General features: G+C 38.7%; 1 protein-coding gene across 5 annotated transcripts in view; it reads left to right on the plus strand.

Annotated features, from left to right (window-relative positions):
- TGFBR1 (transforming growth factor beta receptor 1) overlaps positions 1-27,627 on the plus strand; it is a 58,052-nt gene that overhangs the window by 15,533 nt on the left and 14,892 nt on the right. For 2 of the 5 annotated variants that reach the window (XM_023242499.2, XM_045042590.1), the window contains exons 2-5: positions 7,634-7,736; positions 13,706-13,951; positions 18,018-18,260; positions 23,236-23,466. In XM_023242499.2, the coding sequence (XP_023098267.2) occupies positions 7,634-7,736; positions 13,706-13,951; positions 18,018-18,260; positions 23,236-23,466 (823 nt within the window). The remainder of the gene's footprint in view (positions 1-7,633; positions 7,737-13,705; positions 13,952-18,017; positions 18,261-23,235; positions 23,467-27,627) is intronic. The other 3 variants (XM_023242500.2, XM_023242501.2, XM_023242502.2) reach the window with 3 other exon arrangements.

A 27,627-nucleotide genomic window follows, 5' to 3' on the forward strand; every position in this document is an offset into this window, starting at 1 on the left:
TCCCTCTCCCTCTCTCTCTCTCTGTCTCTCTCTCTCTCTCTCCTTTGCTTATTTGTTCCGTTTGTTAAGTTCCACATGTGAGTGAAATCATGTGGTATTTGTCTTTTTCTGACTTATTTTGCTTAGCATAATACTCTCTAGCTCCATTCATGTCATTGCAAATGGCAAGATTTCATTCTTTTTTATGGCTGAGTAATATTTCACTGTGTATATGTATGTGTGTGTATGTGTTTTATTTTTCATTTTTAAAATTTGTATGCCTAGTTGATCCAGCACTACTGTTGGTAATATCTTCCTTTTCCCAGGGCCCTGCAGTGTCACTGCTATCATAAATCAAATAGTTGTAGATGTGAGAATCTGTTTCTGGAATCTATTTGTTCTGTTTGTTCTCATGCCAATACTTAATTAATAGTCCTAATTATTATCATGTTATGATGGGTCTTGATATTGTGTAGTGTAGGTCTTCCAAAAGCATTGTTTTCCAAAATTGCTTTGGCCGTTCTTGGGATATTTTTCTATATAGGTTTTAGAATTAGCTTGTGAATTCCTACACACACGTGCGCGCGCACACACACACACACACACACACACACAGCTGTAGGATTTTGATTTGATTTTGTTGAATCTGTGGGTCACTTTGCAGAATATTAACATCTTATAGTATTGAATGTCCCTCCATTTATGAATAAATTAATTTTCTTTTGTATTCTTCATAATTTCTGTCAAGTAATGCTTTGAAGCTTTCCCTGTAGAGGTCAGGTCTTATATATTGTTAGATTTATTCCTATGTATTTGATTTTGGATGCTTTTGTAAATGATACATATTTGAATTTTTGTTTTCTATTCATTGCTGGTTTGAGAAACACCTATCATGAATAGGTGTTGAATTTTGTTATTCTTTTTTTCATATTGTTTATATCGAGATGATTTATATGATCTATTTACATTTTCCTAAACTGCTTGAAGTCTCTTATTCCTGAATCTGTACAGAATCCTGGTACAGCATCTCCCTGGGATGACTTCCCTTTCTTCTTTAGCCTTCTATAAGTCTCAGGGGAGGCACCATCTTTGAGGGAAGTGTCCCTATTCTCTGCTCTCACCGCACTTTGTGCATTACCCTCTACCCATGGCGTGCTGGCTTTCTACCTTACTTTGTGAGCTCCTCAACAGAAGGAATCTCCTAGGCTTCTCGGTCCTCCTGAAGGTGTTCCTCCTTTGTTCCCACACAGGTTACATACACTGTTCTGGTGAAAGGTGTTTAGGCCTTACTCTGCGCTTCTAAAATATGAACTACACAGTGACACCAGCTCGTTTCTTTATGGCTCCAGTAGGTCTTTTGCTATTTGCAGGCCCAGGTGTGACTCTCTTCTTCCTTTAATTCAAAGGTAGCTGGTGGGTGGTCACCACTTCCTTCTCTTACCACAGTTCTATTTTAGCTTTATTGTAGCCCAGAATGATTTGCCACTTTTCATTTAGGTTCATCCCTGTACCTCAGTACCTGTGCAACTGAGTCACATCACCTAGAGCCACTGTTGCTTTCCAGAGGGAAAGGCTTGAGTCCTTCATCGTGTCCTACTTGGGAGAGATCACCATAGATTTTCCAATATGCTTTTTTCCCCTGTGCTTTTAGAATATATCTAGATTGTGTTGATGTGACTCTTTGGGCATTTCTGTTTCCTCAGCTGAAAAATAAGAGAAAAGGATCAGGTAATTACCAGGTTCCTCTAAGCATGAACATTTTATGAGTTATGATTCTCTATTTGTTAGGGATATGTGCACACTGGATGTATTCCAACACTTTGTTAATTTGGGTTGGAACTGAAAATCTACTTTCTTGTAGGTACATCTCATGCTACTTACATCTCACGCTGCCTAAGAACTACTGAAGTTCTAATAACCCTGTTCAAACAGTCATACTGCTGAAAAACTCTGTATGGGTACCCGTGAATGGAGAAAGAGACAGAAATAGCTGACGGGAATGTTCACTGCTTTATGTGCACACTGTTTACATTATGTATTCTGTGTCTGTGTTGTCTTCTGGACTTGTGTAAAGGTTTGCTCTGATTTTCTGTACAGGAGGTATAACAGGGACTGGCACATAGTAGGTGCTAATAAATACTTGTTGAATGAATGCATAAATGAATTTTTTAGCATTTTATGTGCTGAGTACTATGCTAAGTCTTTCTTTCTTTCTTTCTTTCTTTCTTTCTTTCTTTCTTTCTTTCTTTCTTTCTTTCAATTTTAGAGAGCTAGAGAGAGAGGGAGAGCGTGAATGGGGGAGAGGGGCAGAGGGAGACAGAATCTTAAGCCGGCTTCCACATTTAGCATAGAACCTGCTGCCACGCTCAGTCCCACGACTTTGGGATCCTGACATGAGCCAAAATCAAGAGTTGGATGCTCAACCAACTGAGCCACCCGGGGTCCCCTGAGTATTCTTATTTCTGTACATATTATCTCAATCTCAAACCTTCTGTGATTGCTGTTGTTATAAATTTAGAAAACAGTCTCAAAAAAGTTAAGCAACTTCCCCAAGATTACTTACAGGCTGTCTGGCAGAGATAGGATTCGAACTTCTTTTTGTCTCTGAATTACCTTATATTAATTATCATACTCTTGTAATAACCACTAGTCCACATAAACTATAATGAGAAACTATAAAGGTATGTTTAGATTGGGAAAAACCAAGAAATTCAGTTAATGTAGCGCTAACCATCAGAGATAAAAGTTTCTCTATTCTTTTTAGGGGCTAGGGTACACATCTGCTCTGTATATCAACATACCCCTTCAACTCTTTGAAGTGGTTAAAAAAAAAAAACAAGACACATGATAGCAATAGAATTATAATCACATTGTATATGGCTTTAGTAATATAACCATTTCCCTGTCCTTAAAAATGCTTCTAAAATATCAGCTTTAATGCCTATATAGCATCCCACTTATGACTGTGTCATAATTTATTTTGTCATTGTCATATTGTCATTCATATAGGTTGTTTTCAACCATAAAATGCTGTAACAAACATCTGCGTGCGTATCTTTGCTCTTATCTCTTGTTACTCCTTTAGACAACATTCTAAGAAGTAGTATTAATAGAGTTAAAGAAGTTTTATTTTTTTAAGTAATATTTACTTTTTTAAAAGTTTTTTTTAAAGTTTTATTTATTTAAGTAATCTGTATACCCAGTGTGGGGCTCAAAGTCATGACCCTGAGATCACAGGTTGCATGTTCTACTGATTGAGCCAACCAGGTACCCCCCCAAAAAAGTATATTTTAAAGGCTATTACTGTATCTTGGCAAATTGTTTCACAGAAAGAACATTAAAGTTTTGAAATTGGCATGAGGTGGCAATACTCCATATAGTAAATGTACTAAGTTAGGAGTTTTGAAGATAGTATAGGAGAAAGGGATGGAGCATAGAAAGGCATTTTTTATTTTTTTATGACACTGAATAGATATAATACACTCACATTTTTCTAAATTCAAAAAGTACAAATGTGTGTGTAGTGAAAAGTCTCCTCCCATCCCTATCATCTGGGTACCCAGTTCCCTTCCGTGGAAGTCAGTGTTACCTATTGCTTTTGTATTTCCAGGGAGATGCTTTGTAATATGTACAAGCCAATGTGTATATGCATTTTCCTTTCTTCTTTCCTTCCTACCTTTGCTTTTTAGCCAAAATGTTACTGTATTAAATATACTGTTCTGCACTATGCAGTTGTTTTTTAGAGAGAGAGTCTGATCAGAGAAGAGGGGTAGAGGGAGAGAAAGAATCTCAAGCAGGCTCCATACTCAACACAGAGCCTGATGTTGGGCTTGATCCCACGACCCTGGGATCATGACTTGAACTGAAATCAAGAGTCAGATGGTCAACTGACTAAGCCACCCAGGCGCCCCCAGATTTTTACTTAATACATCTTAGGGGTTAGTCTATGTTAATCATCATCAATTTTTTTGAAAACAATTTTTTATGAAAACATCATTTTTTTTTTTTTTTTGTAGCTGTATGGTCTTCCATTTTAGTGATACCATCATGTTATTTCACCAGTTCTATTGATAGATGCATAGGCAGGATTAGAAACAACCTAGTATAAAATTCTTAGGAAATTAATAACCATGTATGTTAGGCACTTTTCACATGTAAAGTATATCTGTAGGCTACATTCCTTCTAGGTCAGAGGGTATGTTCATTTGTAATCTTGGAAGTGTCAGGTTGCCTTCCATTTATATGGAGGAAGAGGTTATTCTGGATGATGGGGTATTGTCCATCAAATGGACTTAAGGGAGGTACTTAAGTGGGAATTTCAGAGAGTTGAAAAGAGAGCATTGAGAGATGAGAAAAAGACTTCAAAAATGAAGGTAGTAAAAGTAAAAAAATTTGGTTGCTTGGCCATTTAATTGAGGACCCTGGTGCTAGTGACCACCCACATACAAAAGAGATACTCCTGGGATGTTTATTCAAGAATCATACTGGATCCTTTCTGGATTCTGGACCTAGGAATGCAGAGATGCATAAAATACTCATAAAATACTAACCTACAGTGTAATGGAGGAAATAGATGAACAAACAGTTATACAATGAGTTTCGCTACCCTAAATGCTGTACCTTGAAGATGTCAACTTAAGTTGAATTAGTCAAAAAATGAAAACATGGAGGGGCGCCTGGGTGGCTCAATTGGTTAAGCATCAGGTCATCATCTTGCAGTTTATGAGTTTGAGCCCTGCATTGGGCTCCGTGCTGTCAGTGTGGAGCCTGCTTCAGATCCTCTGTCTCCCTCTTTCTCTGCCCCTCCTTGCTCACTCAAAAATAAACAAATATTAAAAAAAAAAAAAAAAGGAAAGTATGGATGTTTAATATTTGATGCAACTTGTAACAATAGAATCTTACTATTTGAAGAATTGTAGAGTTTTAGTTTTACATCAACCCTTTACTTAGTGCAGGAGATCCCTACTTCACAAATTCTGACTATTGGTCATTAAGCCTCTGCTTAAATATCTCTAATAATAGAGAAGTCATAATCTTCTGTGAGGCAGTCAGTTCATTGTAGGGAGGAGCTGTAGTAAGGAAATGCTTTTTATGAAACAAAATTTACCACATCCTGACCTCATGATTTGATTTAGTATTGGAGTGAGACAAATAGACACTAGGTCCATAAAATGAGGTAGTTGTCTCCACGGCTAGGATACCTTTCCAGTCAAACTCTGTCAAATTCGTTCTTTGATTTTCTGACCCATATTTACATAGCAGATGGATGTTCAAGTAACACTGATTATTTATTATTTGGACATTTGTGGAATTTTGTGCCCAGTTCTCTCTCTGTCTCCCCTATCACCATGGCTACAGTTAACAGTAAATGCTGTTGACTTTTAAAAATCTGTTGTTAAACAGATTCCCCAAATTTGCTAAGCAAATCTTTATCCTGTATTTATGCAGTTTATTTTATTTGAGCCTAAACGAAGGCCTTTGTATTAAGTGTCCCTGTTAAATCTCATCTTGCCATTGAGGCAGCCTGTTCTTAGTGTGTTTTTCTTGGATATCAGTTAACTTTATATCAACTAATTCCATGGAGCTCAGGAGACTAGAAAATGGAAGTATTGTAAAAAACAAAAAAACAAAAAACAAGTGATTGAGAATTTAGGCGTGCCCCTAGTCCTCCAGGTTGGAGTTGTATGTTGAATTAGAAATGTTTCTTAAGTCCTTGGACTTTCTGGAAACATTTCTGGGTAAGTCATATTTTTGTTTTAAATCCCTAAATTTGGGAGTGGAATGTTATCCGGACTAGACTAGAGAATTCGCTTTCACGCTGTATGGTGCTTGGTGTTTTGACAAGCTCACTTTGACATTACAGCTGCCAGGTAACCCTAAGGGGGTGGAGTTGAGAAGAACCACTGAGTACTTGGAAGAATAAAACCCTGTTGGTGGTCAGGGTTTTAGCCTTGTTTACAGAGATTGGCAGCATATTTACAAAAGAAGAGAACCTAGTATGCTTTCCCCAGAGCTGGAGCAGGGAGAAGAGAAGAAAGGACCAGACTCCTTGAGAGAGGGTGTGGCACTGGGCCTAGAGGGAAGACCGGAGGCAGAACTGGAGTGGGACTCGGACAAGATTGTAGCGGGGTTGCCAGCAGTACCTAAAAGGGTTTGTATGTATTCTAACTTTTGCCTTCATCCTTGCCAACAGTGGTATGATCTTCAGTTTTTAACAGTAGCTAAGCAGACTGAATAAAAGGCATCGTTCATGTCCTTTACCTGTCTTTTGGTGCATATTTGTAATATTTGGGAATACTCTCACTAGGTAGCAACACATAATTGTGCTATAATGGGAAGGGTAAGGGAAAGTAAGGGTCATTACCTGCAAAGTCAGAGTGGTGAAAAGATTGGAATTCAGTCTCTGAGAGGGAAATCTTCATCCTCCTGTTGCTTTTTTACTGCTGAGCTGTCTCAGCAATGAAGGAACCTGAGTCCTTGTGGGGCCCTTTGATTACATCTCCCACTATTAGAGGAATAATGTTGTATTTTGGTTTTGAATGTGTTGACTTTGCAGTAAAAGGCAAGCCAAGCAGAGTGTTTCTTGGAAGGCAGTTAAAATATGAGTTTGGAGCACAAGGCCAAGAAGTGTAGAGATGTAGATCTGAGAGGTAGCAGAGGGCTGACTGTGGACATGGAAGTGTGGTGTCATGTAAACTAATAAAGAACAATGTGTCAGTGTGTCTCATATCCTGAAGAATTTTAGAAAAGAACACTGAATTTCACCAGAAAGGCATCACTAGTGAATTTCAACAGATGTTTCAGTCAAGTACTTGATAGAGGGAAAGAAGGATCGTGAGACCAAACAACAAGGGTTGAAAAAGGAGGGAGTATTGAAGTATATGCATAAAGCGGGGAGTAAGTTATTGGCCTGGGAAGACAAGGTTTCTGGTGCCAGTTTTTATTTAATCAACAAAGGTCATAGACCTGTCTGTTCTGTGTACTGTTCGCAGGCTGTCTGCTTTTCCACTTGTTTAGCAGGGTACCTGGGTTTGTGAATCAGCCCTGGGTGGCCCTAGCTGACTATCTAGCAGTGAAGGGAGGTAGAAAGAATAGGGTTTTGATGTGTGACCTCCAGACACACTCAAATGAAGCAATGATGGAAATTTCCTTTATAGTTGGGACCAAGTGCTAGAATCTCAACTTGGGATTTATCACCATCAGTGAAGTTGATAACCCCAGGAGTCCCGCTGTCTCTCTTTACTGTTGTCACTTTCTTTGACAGCTAGATGTTTGGTTTCTGACAGTCCTTCACATCACACCAGCATCTTCTAATTTTGAAAATTCTGTGATTTATTTTGCAGTCTTTGGAAATTTCTATTGCTAGTAATTGTATTTCCTGGCATGGGATTGACAATTTTCTGTGAACGCAGTGGCTTTTCATTGCAGTGCTGAATCGTAGTGAAATCTGCCTGAAGACCTTAATGGGGAATAAGGTTAAGCTAAATTTTATTTGCAGGAGAGATACCAACGCAAATAATTAAAGTGATAATTAAATCAGTAATTCCTTCTATACATAGCCAAGTTTGTACATGGTTCGCTTGCAGTAGCAATATCGTGTCTTACCTTTCTGTCCAGAGGCTGAAGTTTTCTTTTTACCTTGATTGTAATGCAGATGCAGATTTCAGAAGTGAGAGTGTGGGAAAATGTGCATCATAGAATGGAGGAAGCTGTAGCTGCTGGTAGATATTGGGGCCTGGAAGCAAAAGGTGACCAAGGTAGGAGAAAGGTACTGAACAGGGAGTTTGATTCGTATCTTTGCTGTCAGGCAGAAAAGCCCAACTCTAGGGGTCCAAACAAGAAGCTGTCCTATTGAACCACTGGGGAGTCTTGAAAGATTTGAGTTATTTAACATCTGGATACTAACTCAGAAACATACAGATACCAATACCATCACATGTTTGTGATGAAAATGTAGTGGGAATTCACATCCACCTGTAACATGGGTAGGATGTTGTTATAAATTATTTTGGTACTCCTCAGTTTTAGTTTCTGCATTAATAAAATGACGGAACTGAATTAGAATGAGACAGTCTTCAAGGTTTCCTGCGGCCCTGTCTAGGACTGTGCAGTGGAACTTTATGTACTACTTTGGGGACGACGCGTTTCTTTGGTGGCCTACAAATAAAAACTGTGTGTGGAACAACGCCATTTATTATATGTGATAATTCTGTGTGGTCACATATGATTTATATTAGTAGTTTCAAGATGTGCTATTGTACAGTATCTCATTTGACGATCTCATTGAGATGATGAAATAGGTCAGGAAGGGATTATGTTCATTTTGCTGATGAAATGAAACTATTATGGTTAATATCTTGAATAGTTATTGAAATCTGATGGTCTCATTAACATTTGGGATGCTAGCCACCAAGGATAAAATCCTGCCACTGAGGAGAAAAAACCTCAGGACAAAAAGCTGTCAGGACAACTTTCTCACCTTCAGCTATCTAGCAGATTTACATATGGAGTCAGCTCCAAGTTCTGACTCAGATGGCCTGTGAAGCTTTTCTTGATATCCCTTCTACCTTGGCAGAGTTGAAGCGCTTTGATCATTGTCCTCTGGACCCTGGATTTTAGTGCTCCATTTAATCCACCCTGCTGAGCTCCTGCAGTCCAGATACTTGTCTTATTCATCCCTACACCCCGCAGCCTGCGCAGTACCTGGCAGATAGATAGATATGCTCAGTGAGAAGTTGCAGAATGAAAGAGTCAAGTTGGTGGGCTGGTGTTAAAGGATGCTGCAGAGGAGGGTGTGAAACCTGGGCTCTGGAGTGGGAAGAAGACATCATTGTACACCTTTTTTAGATAGAAATTTTGCCCTGTATGTGCGTTTAAAAATTAACAACAGCCTTGGGGCACCTGGGTGGCGCAGTCGGTTAAGCGTCCGACTTCAGCCAGGTCACGATCTCGCGGTCTGTGAGTTCGAGCCCCGCGTCGGGCTCTGGGCTGATGGCTCGGAGCCTGGAGCCTGTTTCCGATTCTGTGTCTCCCTCTCTCTCTGCCCCTCCCCCGTTCATGCTCTGTCGCTCTCTGTCCCAAAAATAAATAAAAAAACGTTGAAAAAAAAAATTAACAGCCTAATTAATAAAGAGAGGTAGCTAGGGGTCAGATCTATCTATTCATAAAATAAATTTGAATTAAAAAAATGAGAATTAAAGCTCATGAATTGATGGAAATTTTTAAATTCTTGTTTTATTTTTTCTCTGAACTGTCATCATATATGTCAACTCTAAACATCATACATGTTTAACAGCAATCTTGTATTCAGTCTCAACTCTGATTTAGAGTAGTAAAATAGAATTTTAAAATTCTCTCAAGAAATAAACCCTAATCTGGTTAAGCTTTATGTTAAGTGAAGTTTATATTTGTCCAGTGACCTATTCTTGTTGAAAGACACTTGTTCGGAGAAGCCCTTTAGCCCTAATTTCCTCAAACTTGCCATAAGTAGTAACTCCTTTAAAAGGAAACATGCAGAATGTATTTTTCATGTTACTTAAATTGTATAGCTGTGAAACTAGATAAAAAATTTTTTTATTGTTTTTGGCTCATTTATAACTATAAACCAAGACTGCAAATTAAATACAAAGACAACTATGAAACTAACAAATTTCAAGTTGATAGTTATTCGGTGAGACAGGTGATGTTTAGGTTTCACAATAGAAAAAAATAGCCTCAGGTCTCATGCCATTTTAAATCTGTTTCTCTATTTTCACTTGAGTGATACTAAAAGCTGCAAGTATCCATTCTCTGTAAGTAATGTTGTGCAAGGTGCTATTAATGACTTTAAGGCTTTGTTTTTAAGTTCGGGATAATCAGACCTCATGTCTGACCAAAACACTTGCCAGCAAACATTCCTTAAATACCGGTTTTAATGAGATGTCAGCTGTGGTGTTCACTCGGAGATGAGGTTAACATGATGACATTACTGAAGTCTTTATTAAATGGTTCTCTATACCAGCTCATGCTGGAAGTGAGAATGGAAAAATGTCATTGGATACTTCCATCCACATTTATTTCTAGTGAACTTTTGCAATTGTACTACAAAGATAGGACCCATGTAATACTTGGCAGCATATATATATGGTATTAGCTGTTAGACTGTTTGTTGGCTTTTGACGATGCCTGTATTGTCATATGCTCTGATGATTCTAGTTTCCTGTACAGTATTTTTCACTGTTGGTTACAGTTACAGTGAGACCTTTCCTTGCACAGTGTGCCATGAGAAACGTTTGGCCTGAGGGAGATCTTAATACAACCAAAGAAGTATCAGTGAAAGACAGCCTACTGACAGTACTTGTTTGGATTGTGGTTACTTATGATCCAGAATTTTTATCATTCATTTTAGATGATCTTTTATTTATTTATTTATTTTTTAATTTTTTTTAACGTTTATTTATTTTTGAGATGGAGAGAAACAGAGCATGAACAGGGGAGGGTCAGAGAGAGGGAGACACAGAATTGGAAGCAGGCTCCAGGCTCTGAGCTGTCAGCACAGAGCCCGACGCGGGGCTCGAACTCACGGACCGCAAGATCATGACCTGAGCTGAAGTTGGACGCTCAACCGACTGAGCCACCCAGGCGCCCCTAGATTATCTTTTAAATGAAAGCATTAAAAATTTTTTTGTACACAATTTGTAGACTCCCCTTTTTCTCCCAACATACTTGGGACCTCTGGTTTGGGAAATACTGCGTCAGCATGTATTTTTGTGATCACCATCTAAGAGTCCAGGATTAAACGGTGGGAAAACAAATTTTAAAAAACTTGGACCTTCTTAATGTAATGAGAGACACTTTAACAGCAAATTATAAATAGAGTGATTTGTTCGATCTGACAAGTCTTAAAGGTCCACAAAGAAGACTAGGACACGTATCATAAGGACCCACCCAGTTATCTTAAGGGTGGGGAAGAGTTTAGAGCATATCATGGAAAAGATCTTGTTTGAATAGGGTCTTAAAGGATGAGAGGTGGGTTTAAATGAAGCAGAAAGATAGTATGTGTGAAGACCATGGCCATGAAAGACATGATGGTGGGAAATGTGTGGCCTTAGATGGCATTTGCAAAGGGAGCTGTAAGTTGGAATCCAAAAGTAAAAGTCTTGTTAGGCCAAGTGTGTAGGTCTCATTTCATATATGCTAAGAGAGAAGATGAAGATCTTAGAATTGAGAGTATTCATGGCAGTATTTTTTATACATAGCAATTATACACTGTATCGTAGCGTTCGCCTTCTGTAGGCCTTGGAGCTCTTCAGGTGCTGGAACCATAAGTTAGTCTTGGTACACTAAGCTTTTGGTAGAGTAACTGATAAAACTAATGGTTAGACAGTATTGGTCGATTGACTCACCATGAGTACAGAGGGAGGATTCAGGAGAGAATGATTACAGTCTCCTGTGGTGGTGGTTGTGATCTTTTGTGGGTGACAGACTCCTTTGTGATTCTGCTGAAAGCAACAAACCTTGAAAGCCATATATTTGACCTGCAGTTTCATGGCATTCATGTATCCCTGAAACCAGTCCATGGATTTTTTAGTCAGAATCCCTCCTTAGGAAATTATACCCGGGGAACCTATAATCACTGTGAATAACTGTCTCTTTTAATAATCTTTAAGTATTAGACTATGGACTATGTGTCTTTTTTAATACTCTTTTTGAGTTCTTCTTGTGTTTGGGAGGAGTTAATTCAAATAGCTGAACTATTTAAGAAGAAGAAAGAACAATTTTTTTTTTTTTTTTTTTTATGACGACTAAGGTAAAACATTGCTGGTCTGTAAAGGTAGTAAGTATATTAGTTAAGCCAGCAACCAAGAAGCGCTTACTTGAGGCAATCCTGACATTCCTGAGTTTGGTTTTAGCAAGTGAGTTGAGGTCCCCAAGACCACCCTTAGGCCCAGTGATTTGCTAGGACTAACAGGACTCAGAAAAGCTGTTGTACTCATGGTTATGGCTTATTACAGTGGAAAAGATACATATTAAAATCCTCAAAAGGAAAAGGCACATGGGGCAAATCCCAGGAGCAACCAGGTGCCAGCTTCCAGCTGTGCTGGCCCAGTGCAGTGGCACAGGTGCACTCACTCCATAGCTCAGCATCACTGTGACAGCACGTGCAGAGTGTTGCAGCTTGGCAAGCTCAGTGGAACCTTGGTGTCCAGGGTTTTTATTGGGTCTCAGTCACACAGGTTTGCAGTGTTCGTATCAGGGAGAATGTGCCAAGGCCTCAGAGCTTATTGCCTAGGGACTAGCCAAGGGCCAGTCCTAAACAGGCCTTTCTTGGGAATATGCAACATTTGAGCATCACAAGCCTGTTGAGTTCTCCTCTCCTGCACAGTAAGCTGTTCAGAGAGTTAGCTTTCTTCTGGCCTGCCTGTCTAGCTATTCTTTTTCTAGATATGCTGTTTCTGTGGACCTCCTTGGTCTCATCATAGGTAGCCATTCTGTGTACTACATATCTGGACTGTAACGTTTTCCTCTCCAACGAATAATTGGGAAGTTTGTTTGGACCTAAGGACATAACTGTGTTTTGCAGTTTCATGAGTTTGTAGTGAAATCTAAGTGCCCATTCTATCATTCATTTAACAAAAGTGGTTTTTTTTTTAAATTTTTTTAATGTTTATTTTTGAGAGAGAGAGAGAGAGGGATATAGTGCCCACAGGGGAGGGGCAGAGAGAGAGGGAGACACAGAATCTGAAGCAGGCTCCAGGCTCCAAGCTATCAGCACAGAGCCCAATGCAGGGCTCGAACTCACAAACTGCGAGATCATGACCTGAGCCAAAGTCGGACGCTTAACTGACTGAGCCACCCACGCGCCCGTAACAAAAGTTTTTTGAATGGTGGTATGTAACAGGCCTGCTAGACATGGATTTACAGAAATGATTAATATGGATCTCTGCCTGCAATGTGCTTATAGTTTCATAGGGGAGAGAAAAAATATAGCAATCCTGTTAATGTGTGCTTTGGGAAGCACTTAACCTCATTGGAGACCATGGTGGAAGGTCTGTGTCTGTTTGTAAAGGAAGATGTTGGTAATTACGGGAAGACTTCCCTGAAGGAGTCACTTCTCCAGTTAAGCCATAAAGATCAAAAGATACAACTGGGCATGTTGCTAGTGTTTCTCCAGTCTATGATTGCCTTAACTGGTGCAGTCTCCTTGGCTTACTGAGCAAGCACCCTAATCCTAGCTAGAAGATACATGCCTTTCTCAGGGTTTGCACAAGAGGAAAGAGAAATACAAATCTATTTCCATTACTCCATTACCATAAATCCACCCAAATGACATTTCCAACCTCTAGTGAAGTAGGTAGTTGTATTTTCACATATTGCTTCCAGGTGGGGGAATATGTGAATACATAGCTTTGGGCTGATAAGAATAACCATTAAAAATTTAATGTACTGTGTTTCAAATGGGAGAGGCTTACCTTGATGAAATTACTTGTAAGAATTTTTCTGTACTTGTAAACCAAAAAGTTTTAGAAAAAAACCTCGGTCCCGATTTTATCACATTTGACTCCTATGTATGTGTGCTTCTCAACAGAATTTGGAACTTCTGAGAGAAATAAGCATTTTATTTTTTGAACAGTGCAAAGAAATTGTATTATAATAAGATCAGGAATGTATTATTTTAGTGAATATGGGATAACTTCATATTGTGAACCTTGAGAATTTTTTCTAATAGAATCTTCTCTTTTCCCAGCATTACAGTGTTTCTGCCACCTTTGTACAAAAGACAATTTTACTTGTGTGACAGATGGGCTCTGCTTTGTCTCTGTCACAGAGACCACAGACAAAGTTATACACAATAGCATGTGTATAGCTGAAATTGACCTAATTCCCCGAGACAGGCCGTTTGTGTGTGCACCATCTTCAAAAACCGGCTCTGTCACTACAACGTATTGCTGCAATCAGGACCACTGCAATAAAATAGAACTCCCGACTGTTGGTAAGTGGTTGTGTAAGACTTTTCTCTAATACTGCAAGAAAAGCTGATTCTGACCCAGGTTTTAGAACTAAAACCTTGCTCCATGGAGAGGCAAGAAGGAACTTGTCCATAGTTGTAGAGTTATAGGAGTAGCCAAGATCCTGCCTGCTGGGTGTGTGTTGTTGGAGAACGTGGTTCCAATAATAGACTTTCTCTGAGGTCTGTTATGCCTAAAAGGCCATCCTCTTCAAGGTGGATTCTGACAGGGCTGCTGCAGCAGTACATCCTCAGAGTGTCCCTGCTTTGTCCTCAGAGTGGCCTTCTCTTCCTTGTATGATGCCCCAGCCTTTTAAAGCAGTCGGTAATGGGCAGGAATTGAGCGCAGCACTAAACAGTCCAGATGCCTTCATTTTGTAATTTAACTTTGCTTTATGATCTTTATATACAAATCATTATATATGATTTCGGGGCTTTTGGTCCTTCACCATAGTTTACATTTAACAGTGTTCTGGCCGAGCCAGGAATTTGAAGGCTTCATAAATTCTTAGAATTAGATTAATGTTCAGGTTCTGGTTTAAGATGTTAGCCTGAGCACATGTATTTAACTCCTTCCATCACTTTCCTCAAATCCTGAATTTCTACAGTGGCAATATAGAATATTCAATATAAAAGTGGGGGAAACCTGTATTCGTGCTAGCAGAATTAATGGAAGAATACCAGCCTCATGCCTGTATTTGTGAGAAACTTCTATAATTTATAGTGCAGATAGCATCAGACTAGTGAAGAATTGACTACCCAGATGAAGAGAAGTACATGAAAGCACCTCTTACAGAATCCCACCTAACCTTACACTGAGGCACTTGGGTGAGGAGGTTACAGGAGGAAATGCCCCATCCTTCTTTAGGAAGCACCTGCTTTCATTGGTCACGGAGGCAACCACAGTGCTCCCTCTCCACTCCGAGTTGGTCCAGGCATCGTGCTAATTAGAGTAGGAAGCACTGCTGTGGCCCAGCAGAAAAGGGCCAGCCCCACAGGTTACAGAGCGAGGCAGTCCTGCACTTCATTCAAGTGATAACAGCAAAGTAAAACCAGACCTTTCAGCATGGTGGGGAAGCTCCCCATGGCAAGTTTCTATTCAGACTGATTTTTCTGACTTCTGTTTAGGCATCTGCAATTCTAAAATGACAAAGAAAAATTATAATTCCACAATTTCCCATTTCCATTTGGCTTGAAATATCTAAATGAAGACTCATAAAGCCTTGTGAAGAACTCACTTCATTTCTAATGCTCAACATACATAAATCCCTCATTCCCAGGTCTCTGATAAGCAAACAGCAAAAAAATAGAAATAAAAATAAAAAAAAATTTTTACCAAATGAAAAGATTCAGTGGTTCAGAAGTGAACTGAACTGGATGAATCAATCCTATGAAAAAGACTTACCTCATGATAGGGAAGAACTCCCAGACAGTCTAAAGTCCATTTTCAGTTAAAGATCACTTTTATTTTATTTATTTATTTATTTATTTATTTATTTATTTATTTATTTATTTATTAATGTTTATTTATTTTTGACAGAGAGCAGGGGAGGGGCAGAAAGAGAGGGAGACATAGAATCCAAAGCAGGCTCCAGGCTCTGAGCTGTTAGCACAGAGCCTGTTGTGGGGCTGGAACTCACAAACCGTAAGATCATGACCTGAGCCGAAGTCGGACGCTTAACTGACTGAGCCACCCAGGCACCCCTAAAGATCACTTTTAGATGAAAAGCTCAACTGATGAATTATTTTTAAAAATGCAGTATTGAGAGTGAATAGCAGACTGGATACTAATATTTTATAGTTAAGTGTGATACAAGCTTAAGGCAAGATAAGCTTGAGAAATTGTGTTATAATTCAGGGAGAAAAGAGGGTGAGCAAATTAAGAGCTATAGAGGATAAATCTAGGTGATCCAATACACTTACTACAAAAATTCCAGAAAATGACAAATGAGCAGACAGAAGAGAAGAATGTTATGCAAAATTAATGAAAAAATACATAATGAAATACATATAATAAAATGTCAGTTTCAAGAATGAAGAAAAAAATTGCTTATGCATTCGGCACAAGTGAACACTGATTACCTCTAAAAAGAAGAAAAAGTTCAGATTTTCTGCTTTTTTAAATATCAGAAGTTAATGGAACATCATATATTAATTGTTACCTAAATTCCTTAGGTCTGCCAAGATTTTCTATGTATAAAAGCAACAGCCATTTTTAGATAATAAGTATTCAGTGTATGAGAACCCATGTACTCTTCTTAAAAGAAATTATAAGAATTAGGATTCTATCATAAGAAATCAATCCAAGTAAAGATCTCAAGAATGGGAAAGTTGTGATATGAAAGAAATGTTCTGAGCAGTGAACCAGCAAGGCTCAGGATTAATGCCAATGTAATTAATGTGTTTCTGAAATAATGCAAAATGTTAGTTATTAAGAGATTATAAGAATATAAATGATCTTGAAATAAAAGTCCAAGTGGTAAATGTCTGACTCTTGATTTTGGCTCAAGTCATGATCTCTTGGTTAGTGAGATCAAGCCCCATGTTGGGCTCTGAGCAGACAGTGCCCGGCCTGCTTGGGATTCTCTCTCTCTCTCTCTCTCTCTCTCTCTCTCTTTCTCTCTTTCTCTCTTTTTCTCTTTTTCTCTTTTTCTCTTTGCCCCTCTCCCACTTATGAGAGCATGGGCACACTCCAATAAACTTTAAAAAATAAAAATTAAAAAAAGTACAAGTGGTTAACATAGACTAGGAAGTATATACATGTAAACTCTATTAACAAAGCAAAAGATATATTTTACATTTAAAAAAATGGATGGAAGGGTGTCTGGCTGGCTCAGTTGGAAGAGCATATGACTCTTGGTCTCAGGGTCCTGAGTTCGAGCCCCATGTGGGGTGTAGAGATTAAGTAAATAAAAACTTACAAAAATGGATAGAGATAAATATATATACACAGACATATACTAAAATGTGAATTGTTTGGGGCTAGTAAGGCTAAAGAAAATTTTTTTTCATTTTACTTTTGCTCATCTATATTTATACTTTTTTTTTTTTTTGCCTGCCATTTGTATATATTATTGGCCTTGGAATAAGAAGACAAGCCAAACTTCTTTTAAAAAAAAAAAGACTTAACACTTATGATGAGCACCGAGTAATGTATAAAATTGTTTAATCACTGTACTATGTACCCAAAATTAATACAACACTGTATGTTAACTATACTGGAATTAAAATTTAAAAACTTGATTTAAAAAAAGGACTTTTGGGGCGCCTGGGTGGTGCAGTCGGTTAAGCGTCCGACTTCAGCCAGGTCACGATCTCGTGGTCCGTGAGTTCGAGCCCCGTGTCCGGCTCTGGGCTGATGGCTCAGAGCCTGGAGCCTGTTTCCGATTCTGTGTCTCCCTCTCTCTCTGCCCCTCCCCCGTTCATGCTCTGTCTCTCTCTGTCCCAAAAATAAATAAACGTTGAAAAAAAAATTTTTTTATCAAAAAAGGACTTTTAAGACATTAATGGGAGTTTTTCCAGATTATTTTTTTTAATTTGTTTATTTACTTATTTTTGAGAGAGAGAGAGAGGAGGAGGAGGAGAAGCAGAGAGAAAGGGAGGAAGAAAATCCCAAGCAGGCCGTCAGCACAGAGTGTGGTGTGGGGCTCAATCCCACGAACTATGAGATCGTGACCTGAGCCGAAATCAAGAGTCAGATGCTTAAGTGACTGAGCCACCCAGGTGCCCCAGATCATTGGTTCTTTTATTAGTGACCTGAGAGTGATAGTGTGGATGTCCTGGAATGTTGGTGGTCACTGGCTTTATTTAGACGAGGCTGAAGAGCAGAGGAAGAGTAAGTGGATGTTGTCTGACCTGATGATCATGAAAGGGGGGCCAATGGGAGAAGACTAAATGATTTATTTGTTCTGGGTTTGAGCCCTATGAGCTGCTGGAATGAGACTCTCTGACTAATGGGAGTAGTGGCCAAGTGCATGAAATGGGGAGGATTAGGAAATTGTGGATGCCACCTTCAGTGTTTTTGCTATTGTTGATGTTTATTTCATTTGAGGCCCTTTTTCAGGAAAGCCATCATCTGGCCTTGGTCCCGTCGAATTGGCAGCTGTCATTGCTGGACCAGTCTGCTTCGTCTGCATCTCACTCATGTTAATGGTTTATATCTGCCATAATCGTACTGTCATTCACCATCGAGTGCCAAACGAAGAGGATCCTTCCTTAGATCGTCCTTTTATTTCAGAGGGCACTACGTTGAAAGATTTAATTTATGATATGACAACATCGGGTTCTGGATCAGGTAACGTACTTGTTTTTCCTTTTTCCTAAGAAGTCTTTTAAAGATTAACTGTATTATTTATTAGTTGGCTAAGCCAATTGGCGTATTGTGTTTAAAACTTAAGATAGTGTAAATACTAATTCCAGCTTTAAGGCCAGTTAAGGTCTGCAGCTAATTCATCGTAGATGAATTAGAATGTACTTTTAATGTTGAAGTAAGTTTGTAAGTCATCTTCATGTTTGTATAAATTTCATAGCTTTCTCACCTTCTTATGACTCCCATGAGATAGAAAGAATAAGGACAATTAATTTCTTAGGAGTGAGGCTGAAGTTCATAGATGTTCAAATGATCTGTAGCCACCTACTCTATTCAGGATTGTTTACCAGCTTTATTTTGATGTTTGAAAGCAAACATGGCAGAAAATGTTTTTGGAATTTTTAAGGTTATTTGCTTTTTTAACATATGAAATTGCTGTCCTTAGCTCAGACCTAGTTTTTTTATTAAACGAATGGTTTTCTCACTTTAGAGAAATGTCTAACCACCTTGTTATTTAATATAGCTTTATGGATCCATGACCTCTGTGATGTTTGCTTTTCTCAGTTCCATTTGCTGATTCTTGTGGTTTCAGAAGTAGACTGGCTAATTGCCAGAATCATCTCTTGAAGTGGATTTTGGTATGGCAGTACTTCATGTTTAAACTGAAAGGGATTTATTTTTTCAGTTGCATGAGCTTGAAAAGACACTGAGAGAGGAAGACCCCTGTCCTCTATAATAGTATAATTTGACACTGGGCTAGGAATCAAGAGATCAAGATTCTGGTGCAAGTTTTGTCGTTGGTTGGCTCTCTGACCTTGGTTAAACCGTATTTCTTCTTTTGGGCTTCTATGTCCTCATCACAAATTTGGAGCAGATACTGAGAAACACTGTCTTTTGAAAAGTATAAATGAACTTCAGATAAAGCCTGGATTCATGGATAAAATGAAGATTTGAAAATATATATGATGAAAATTCCACTAATTTTATAATCAAGTAACTAAAGGAACATTAAAGCAGAAGTTGTGATTGGAGTAGGAATAGGACTGAAGCATGAAATCTCATCTGATACCAACGAAATTTCACACTGTGACAAATGTCTGTTTATTTTAAGGAAATGAATATAGATTTATACGCGTATCTGTTTATTCATTTAAGCGCGAGGAAACCGGCTTCTTGGCCTGAAGTCTTCCATGGACTTTGGCCATATATATTCAGTAAGTGACTTGTGTCCATGACACTAGTACACACACAGGCTTGTGCTGCGACTCAGGTCTCTCAAGGCAGCCTATAGGGACCTCTGAGATCGTTGTGAGCAGGGAGGCAGTGAGAGGTTGGACTGAGATAGAGCAGCCTTGGTACTGAAGTGTGATAGTCTTTGGGCCGGAGTGCTAAGAGGAATGGAGAGAGCTTGTTTTAAGGCTTCTCTGGGGTTTTCCACTGATTCTGAGTATAGTCCAGAGGGTTCCCAAGGAACATCTGGCTCATTCTAGAAGTCACCCTAGACCAAAAAACTATGATAAGCAAAGACCAAAGTCACAGAAAATCAGAGTGGCTACAAATCATTTGGAATTCATTCCTTATTGCCATACTTCCTGCATAGCAGTAATGTATCAGGCCTCAAGGGGAATAAGCCCACCTAAAGCATTAGAAGAAGTTGCTGTCTGCATGGCAGCTGATTTCTGAATAAGAATACATTTATTAACCTTTTAAGATACAGACATGAAGTAAAGAATGAAATTCTTCTTTTTCCATTTTATCTGTATTTCCAGATACATCGGGAACTACAACTCTGCTGTCTGAAACTTTCTTTCTCTCCTTTTATGCTCCACCCTGCAAAAACTGGTCTACACTGTTTGCTAGCCCTGTGGCTTTGGGCAGTTAGCTGATGTCTCATGCCCAAGTTATTTTATCTTTAAAATGAAAGTAATGAACCCTGCCCTCTGCACGTCATTGGATTGTTGTGAGGTTCAAATGAGACAAGATGTTCTGATAAATTGTAGTTAGGTCCAAATGACAGGTGTTACTCTTATTGGAAAGGTATTTGGAAGAAGAATCTGACATGCAGTATAATTTGCTGCATTACAAAAAAAAACTTAGTTGAAGGCCTCCTTTCCCTGTCATAGTTCATTATGTGCTGAATAGCCTCCAAATTTATTGAGACAGAAGCTGTCTTATGTAGAATGATAGCAGAAAATGCCACTCGTTTACCTTCTATTCATTATAAAGCCTTAGTCTCGTGCATGGGACTCGTGACTGTGAGTAAAATGCCTTTACATAAAAGCCTTTTTAGCCCTTTCACTCACTGAGAAAAGATGAAACTAATCATTTCATGTTATGAATTCATATGTTCATTATTCAGTACCATGACCATAATGGAGGAAAGGCCTGATCTCTGTTTCTCAAAAACTGTGTCTTTAACTTGGAAACCGTGGGCAGCTCTACCCCTGAAGCTAGCCTGATCCCTGTTGCGTTCATCTGAATCACAGGCTGGATGTGGGCCCTTATTTAAGCTGTCATTAGATTGTAAACTATGTGTGAGCATGTGCATGTGTGCCAGTTTGGGGAAGAGAGTAAGTCTCTTAGGCCACTGTTCATTATGTCTTGTTCATGCTTATGGTCTCTTAGAATGTACGTGGTTGTTCCGGTCTCGTTTTTCTCGTTTGCTGCATGTGAAGCTGCTTGGACCCTGTCTGCATATTGACGTTTCTCACAAGCATTTCTAAGGATACAGAAGAGGAAAGCAGATAACATAGAGATTTGAGTTAGGCCTGTTTCTTTTTCTCTTTAGAAGAAAATTATTACTTTTTAAAAATGCTCACTTACTCATACGGGTTGTGGTAACTAAATATAGATAATATGACAGATCTAGATTTGGTTTTGAATTTTAGTTTGGGATCTAGAATGCAGTGATGATGGGGAGACAAAAACTTTCCCCTTTCTTGACTGTATCATTTACATGAGGCCTGAATGTGTTAGACGTTTTCATCCTTCCCATTTGCAGTTCCCCTTTCTCTTGTACTCCTTGCTTTTTTTTTTTTTTTTTTTTTTAAAGTTTATTTGTCTGTTTTGAGAGAGAGAGAGAGAGAGTAGGTGAGGGGCAGAGAGGAAAAGAGAGCATTGCAAGCAGGCTCCAAGCTCAGTGCAGAGCCTGATGCGGGACTCAGTCCCACAACTGTGAGATCTCGACCTGAGCCGAAATCACAAGCCTGCCATTTAACCAACTAAGCCACCCAGGTGCCTATCCTTGCCTTTCTAACTCCCAGAGTCGCTTCGTGAAGTTAACTCTTAAGTATACTTTATATCTTTAGACGTGTGACCCCATTCAAAGGCTTTAAGAGAATCTTGTGAATTAGTATCTATACTAAATAACATAACTAAGAATTGATTATTCATAATATTAAAGAGCTCCTTGATTTAAATAAGAAATTTTCACAGATCTATTTTTAACTAGCAGCCTCCTTATCAACAAAAACAATTGCTTATAATTAGACTGCTAACTACTTTGCAATAGGTGGGGAGGATAAAGAGCAAGGAGAGAAAAGGACCCATTTGAGAAACTTCTAGATGAAAAGAGGAAAAACTTTCTGGTCACTTTAAAGCAAAAACTTAATGTTCTGATTAATAAGCATTTTATACTAGGAAACCAAGAGAGCACATATTTTCATTAACTATCATTGGATTAATTTGGTCTACCAAACAACTCTGAATATAGATTATAAATGACATAAATTTACGTGTATAGGTCATATAAATAAAATACAAGTGTAGAACATAGTTTATACTGGTATTTTTACTGTTAGGGTCAGTATAATTTAAGATGACATTTCCTTAGTCCATAGGGGATGTGATATTAAGTGAATTGGAATAGTTTCAAATACAGTGTTACTTAAATGTTGTAGATAGTGATAAATCCTTTTCTGTAAATGAGTGAGTGTGGCAATATTTTAAAAATACATATTTTAGAGTAGGGCATGTTCAGATGGTGAAATAATGCCAATGTCCCATCACCAAGTTATAAGTTACTTGGCATCGTTCTTTAAGATACTAATGTTGCCTAGGCAGCCAGTTCCTAGCAAGTAAGTTGCTTGTCTTGAAATGATTCCTGTGATAATTTTTACTGATTTATTAAAACCAGTATGGATTGGGGCGCCTGGGTGGCTCAGTCGGTTAGGCGTCCGACTTCGGCTCAGGTCATGATCTCGTGGTCCGTGAGTTCAAGCCCCGCGTCGGGCTCTGTGCTGACTGCTCAGAGCCTGGAGCCTATTTCAGATTCTGTGTCTCCCTCTCTCTCTGACGCTCCCCCGTTCATGCTCTGTCTCTCTCTGTCTCAAAAATAAACGTTAAAAAAAAAACCAGTATGGATTGTACATACTGATTTTATGTTTCTTGTGTTCACATACTTTTCTTCTCCCGTCAATAAAACCATTACTATATTTATCCTTCTAAGATAAGATCTTTAAATTACTTCTCCTCATTCCCCTCATGGGCCCTTTTCAGAAATTTTTAATAGTTCCTGTTTTATCCACAGCTCTCATTGGTCGTCTTGGGCTCAACATTCAGTACTCATCATACTCTTGTGGACAGCTTCCCTTCTCTTCCATTGCTTTACCATGTCCATCCCCGTCTGTGTGTCCAAGCTGGTTCTGTAAACATCCATTCATTTTCCTCTTCTACCTCTGCTTGAATATTCCTCCTATGTAAATTCTTAGCTCCTCTTATCCTTTGGTCCTATCCCTTCTGTAAAGGACAGTCAAAATTCAATTTAGTGTACAAAGTCTACCTGGACCCTCTAGGCAGGAGTTTCTAGATTCTTATATTTATTATTTTCATTTTAAATATGAATTGTTGTTTTTGTAAATAAAGTCTGTGTCTCCCAGTGAGACTGTAAGCTCCTTAAAGATAGAGCTGTAAGAGTTATTCTGTTCCTGAGTCACTCTTTAATGCCTATGCTTATCTTTAGGTTTACCATTGCTCGTTCAGAGAACAATTGCAAGAACCATTGTGTTACAAGAAAGTATTGGCAAAGGTCGATTTGGAGAAGTTTGGCGGGGAAAATGGCGAGGAGAAGAAGTTGCTGTCAAAATATTCTCCTCTAGAGAAGAACGCTCGTGGTTCCGTGAGGCTGAGATTTATCAGACCGTAATGTTACGCCATGAAAACATCTTGGGATTTATAGCGGCAGACAATAAAGGTCAGTAACAGTTCCTTCTCCTTTGAGTAGAGTGAAATCTACTTGAGCCTTTCCACGAATATGGCTACTAAACATTGTCAGATTTGGTGAGAAATCAATGTTTGCCATACAGATTAGACCCATTAAGTCAAATAGAATATATTAGAAGCCTTTAGAAACTGGAACTTCTTAAAGATTTTCTTGACTCTTGACTACATGTTTCTAAATCTCTAATTGTTTTTATAAAATATAAAGAGCAATGTATATTTTTTAAAAGCGATGTTCTTTTTTTCTAGGCAGTTAGTTATTGAGTATAGTCATAACATAGAAAAAATTTTATAAACTCTGGTTACTCAAAATTGAGATAGGATAGAGCCCAGAGATCTGTTTCCTTTAAATTTCCTCATGACTGTTAGGGCATTCTGATCTATACTAATGACCGTATTTATAGGAAGAGTGAAAATAACTGCTCAGTGTATTTTGTGTTTTAAATTGCCAGGGGCTAAGTAGCCTTTTAAATAAATTAAATAAACTTTTAAATAAACTCAGTGAAATAGAGAAATCGTTTGTCCAAGACCACCTTGCCTATTGGTGATCATTCGGACGCTTTCTTGCCTGTGGCACAGATCCGATGCCGCAGGAAGCAAAGAAGCCGCGTCAGTGGAGAGTCAGAATGACGGTGACTGCAAGCAGTGGCTTCAGAATGTCCTTCGCCTACTGTCTTGGCTTCAGTTACTACTGTCGTGTCCACTGTTCCTGCTTCCGTAGCTTCATCCGAGACTTGTGTTAGAGCTCCTGTCATCCCAACCCAGAATCAGATGTATTTCCCAGCTTTCCTACTTTTAAAAAATGTTATCATTTTCTTGTTTAGATTGACCAGAACCATAGTCCTCTTTTTCATCCTCTCCCTTCCCGTTTTCCTCAACAGTATTTCTTCAGAATATTAAGTGTTGATGATTTTTCCTTTTGCTTCTCTGTATTTTCAAACTTATTTGCAGTAAGCATTTATTACTTGGGTCGTTTTGATTTGTTTTTAGTTTTCAGTTATAGAAATTTTCCGGTATATAGAAAAGTGAAGTGAGTAGAGTATGATGAATGCCTGTCACTTAGCTTCAACAGTGATTGTTAGCTCATTGCCTCACATTTGATCTCTGATTCCACCTCCTGCCTCTGTCTGAATTATTTGAAGCCAAAGACATGATAATGGATCTTTTCTCTATAAAAATTTTTAATTTGCATCTTTAGATTAAGGAATCTTTAATGAAACATGACCACACGACCATTGTCACTTTTTAAAATGTCATCAGGTATCTAGTCACTTTCAAATTTCTGCGGTTGTCTTTTTTTTTTTTTTAAATAATTGGTCATTCACTTTACAAATAACTTGAGTTCACACATTGCACTTGTCACTTTGTGTCACTTTAGTCCACACAATGCGTTTGGTTGATAATTATCTTAGATTTAAAATTGCTTAAAACTTAAAATTGCTATGTTCCCTCTTAATCTTTTTTTTCTTCATGCAGTTTATTTGTTGAAGAAACTGGACTGTTTGTCCTGTCTGGCTCATTCTGGACTCTGTTGATTGAGTTTCCATAGTATCTCAGAACTTGCACCTTGTAGTTAGAGACTGAATCTAATTACATTTTATTGGTTTCTTGGTGATATTGTATACCTTCCTGTATATTGTATACTTCCTATGTATCACATCAGGAGGCATATAATGTTTGATAATCTCTTGTTTGTGACTTAGGGGTAGTGATGGGTGTGATGGATGCGGGCAGTGATTTATCGGTGGTTACTACCAGTTCCATATTACTTAACTTAAAAACAGATAAACAAAAGCAGTGATCATTGTTTGACCAAGTCCTTCATTTTCTTCTGCCTTTTACGTCATTTAGCTTCCTCTCCAACCCTTAAAAGGACCTTAAAAATAATGTTCCGTGACTAGATTTTCTGTCATTTCTTATTTCTTGGTAGTTGTCTTTGTTTTCTAAAACGCTTCTCACTGATTCCTATGAGAGCTCTATGTCTATGAACAATAATTGCTCCTTTGAAGAACTTACCCACATGCATAGTTTCTAACTTGGCTGTGGTGGTTGCTTTCAAATCTGTATTTTGGGGCTCTAAACGCACCCAGGCCCAACCTGTTTTAGGCGTATTTCAAGTTGCAAACACACTGGCACACGGTGCCCTTGCTCTGTGCCCTGGCCTTTCTCTTCCCGTTTGCTCAGGCCGCAGCCAAGCTTGTGCTGTCCTCTGGTGGTCAACATGGGAACTGGCTGCCCCTGCTGCATCTTCCCTGCCCTCTCCTCTTTTCTTTGTCAGGGGTTAATGGACTTTGCCCAGAACCTAGTCCATCCACCCCAATTCCCTTCTCCTTTATCCTTATCCCCCTGAGTTAGTTAATTCCACCTGAGACAATCCTTTATATTGCTCAGCCTCTTCCTTCTCCCTCTTCTGCCTTTCTTGCTAATTACCTCAGAAAACCTCCCTTTCTTCCATCTGCCTGTGTTCCTATTTGTCAGCCTTTCAGAATTCAGTCTTGATTAGTAAGTATGCAGATCAAGGTAGTGATGCATCTGTGTCAAAGGAAAGAAAAACGTGTAAGTTTGAATAGAATTCATTTGTACAGTTTATGAAGAACAGTTTATAAAGAACTAGTGTCATGAATATCTAAATTCTTTTGGAAAGTACCCAGAAATCCCCTCTAGAATCTTCTGAAAATACCTTTCTTATTCTCTTCTAATCAGAGTTGCTTTCCTTCAAGTAAAAACCTTCAAAATATAGATGCTGTTTTATGTCAGTTGTGTGGTTTTTTTTTTTTTTTTTACAACCAGTAGGGTAGGAAACATCACATTTACAAAAATTATTTTAATTTTTCATTTTTTAGGGGGAGAGAGCGAGCACAAGTGGGGGAGAGGGGCAGAGGGAGACAGAGAATCTTAGGCAGACTCCATGCTCACCATGGAGCCTGACGCCGGGTATGATCCCATGACCCCAGACCTGAGCTGAAATCAAGAGTCGGACCCTCGACTGACTGAGCCACCCAGGTGTCTCAGGAAACAGGAAACTGCCTATTTTAAGTTCTTGTGTGCCATGAGTTACACTAACTGCTTAACTAATTATCTTATATTTTAAATTTTAACACTTTTGCAAAAGTAAGGTATTCTTAACTGTGTAAAAGAAGAAACAGAGGCTCATTGGTTACAAAATTTATCTGAGGTCACATAATCCATAACAACGAGGCCCTGGCTTTCACTCCAGGTCAGAGTGACTCCAAGCCTGCATGTTTTACTGAATTGTGCTACCTCCTAGTATTGTCGTAATGCGTGATTTCACGAAATATGTGATTTTCTTGCTACTTTTAGGTTAAATAGGCTTTTGTGGACCAGCCTAGCCCGGAAGCCTAGCCAGAATCTTTACCATGATTCCCATGGGAAAACACATTTCAAATCCATGTATCAGTTTACAAGCAACCTTTTTGGAATACATATTACTAGTTGTCAAGGTTCAGAATCACCTTATGTAAAACTGGGTTCAGCCCTAGCTTTTTTCCTCTGGACATTTTAGTTCCTGTCTCTGCTTTCCCATGTGTCAGTGGGAAATACCACAATTTTTATATTTTTTTGTAAGCTGTAAACCTTGGGTTCATAATCCTCTTATCTGGCTTCTTTGTGAACTGAAGGTACAGTCTGTGATAAAGCTTGCATTTCTTCATTTAAGCTCACAGTCAGTTTTGTCCTGTACTATTCCATTCCTACTGTGGCCACACTAGGCTCCAGATACTTCCCATCTTCCTTCCTCTCATTTCCCTGCTCCTTCCAGAAACAACCATCGAGCACCTAACCTGAACCAGACATTTTTCTAGCCACTAAGGAGTCCCCGCTCTGTTACTGTCTGTGTAGGTTCAAGGTCACCATTTTGGAACTATGACTCCTTATCTCTTAAATGGGATTAGTTATCCTTGCCTTATCTCAAGACTAGGGGGCTTACTCAGAGTATCTGAAAGATATGTATGTAAAAGTATAAGACAGACAAAACATGAAGGAAATAATATGCACACTTACGGTACCATCATCATATGTTACAGTTGTGGATTTCAAGAGTAAAAAGAGTAAAAAGTGGTAACTTTTGAATTGATAAATCTTAAATGTTCTACAACCCATCTGAAGCATTGTTATT

Source organism: Felis catus, chromosome D4 (genome assembly GCF_018350175.1).
Source record: "Felis catus isolate Fca126 chromosome D4, F.catus_Fca126_mat1.0, whole genome shotgun sequence".
NCBI classification, from domain to species: Eukaryota; Metazoa; Chordata; class Mammalia; order Carnivora; family Felidae; genus Felis; species Felis catus.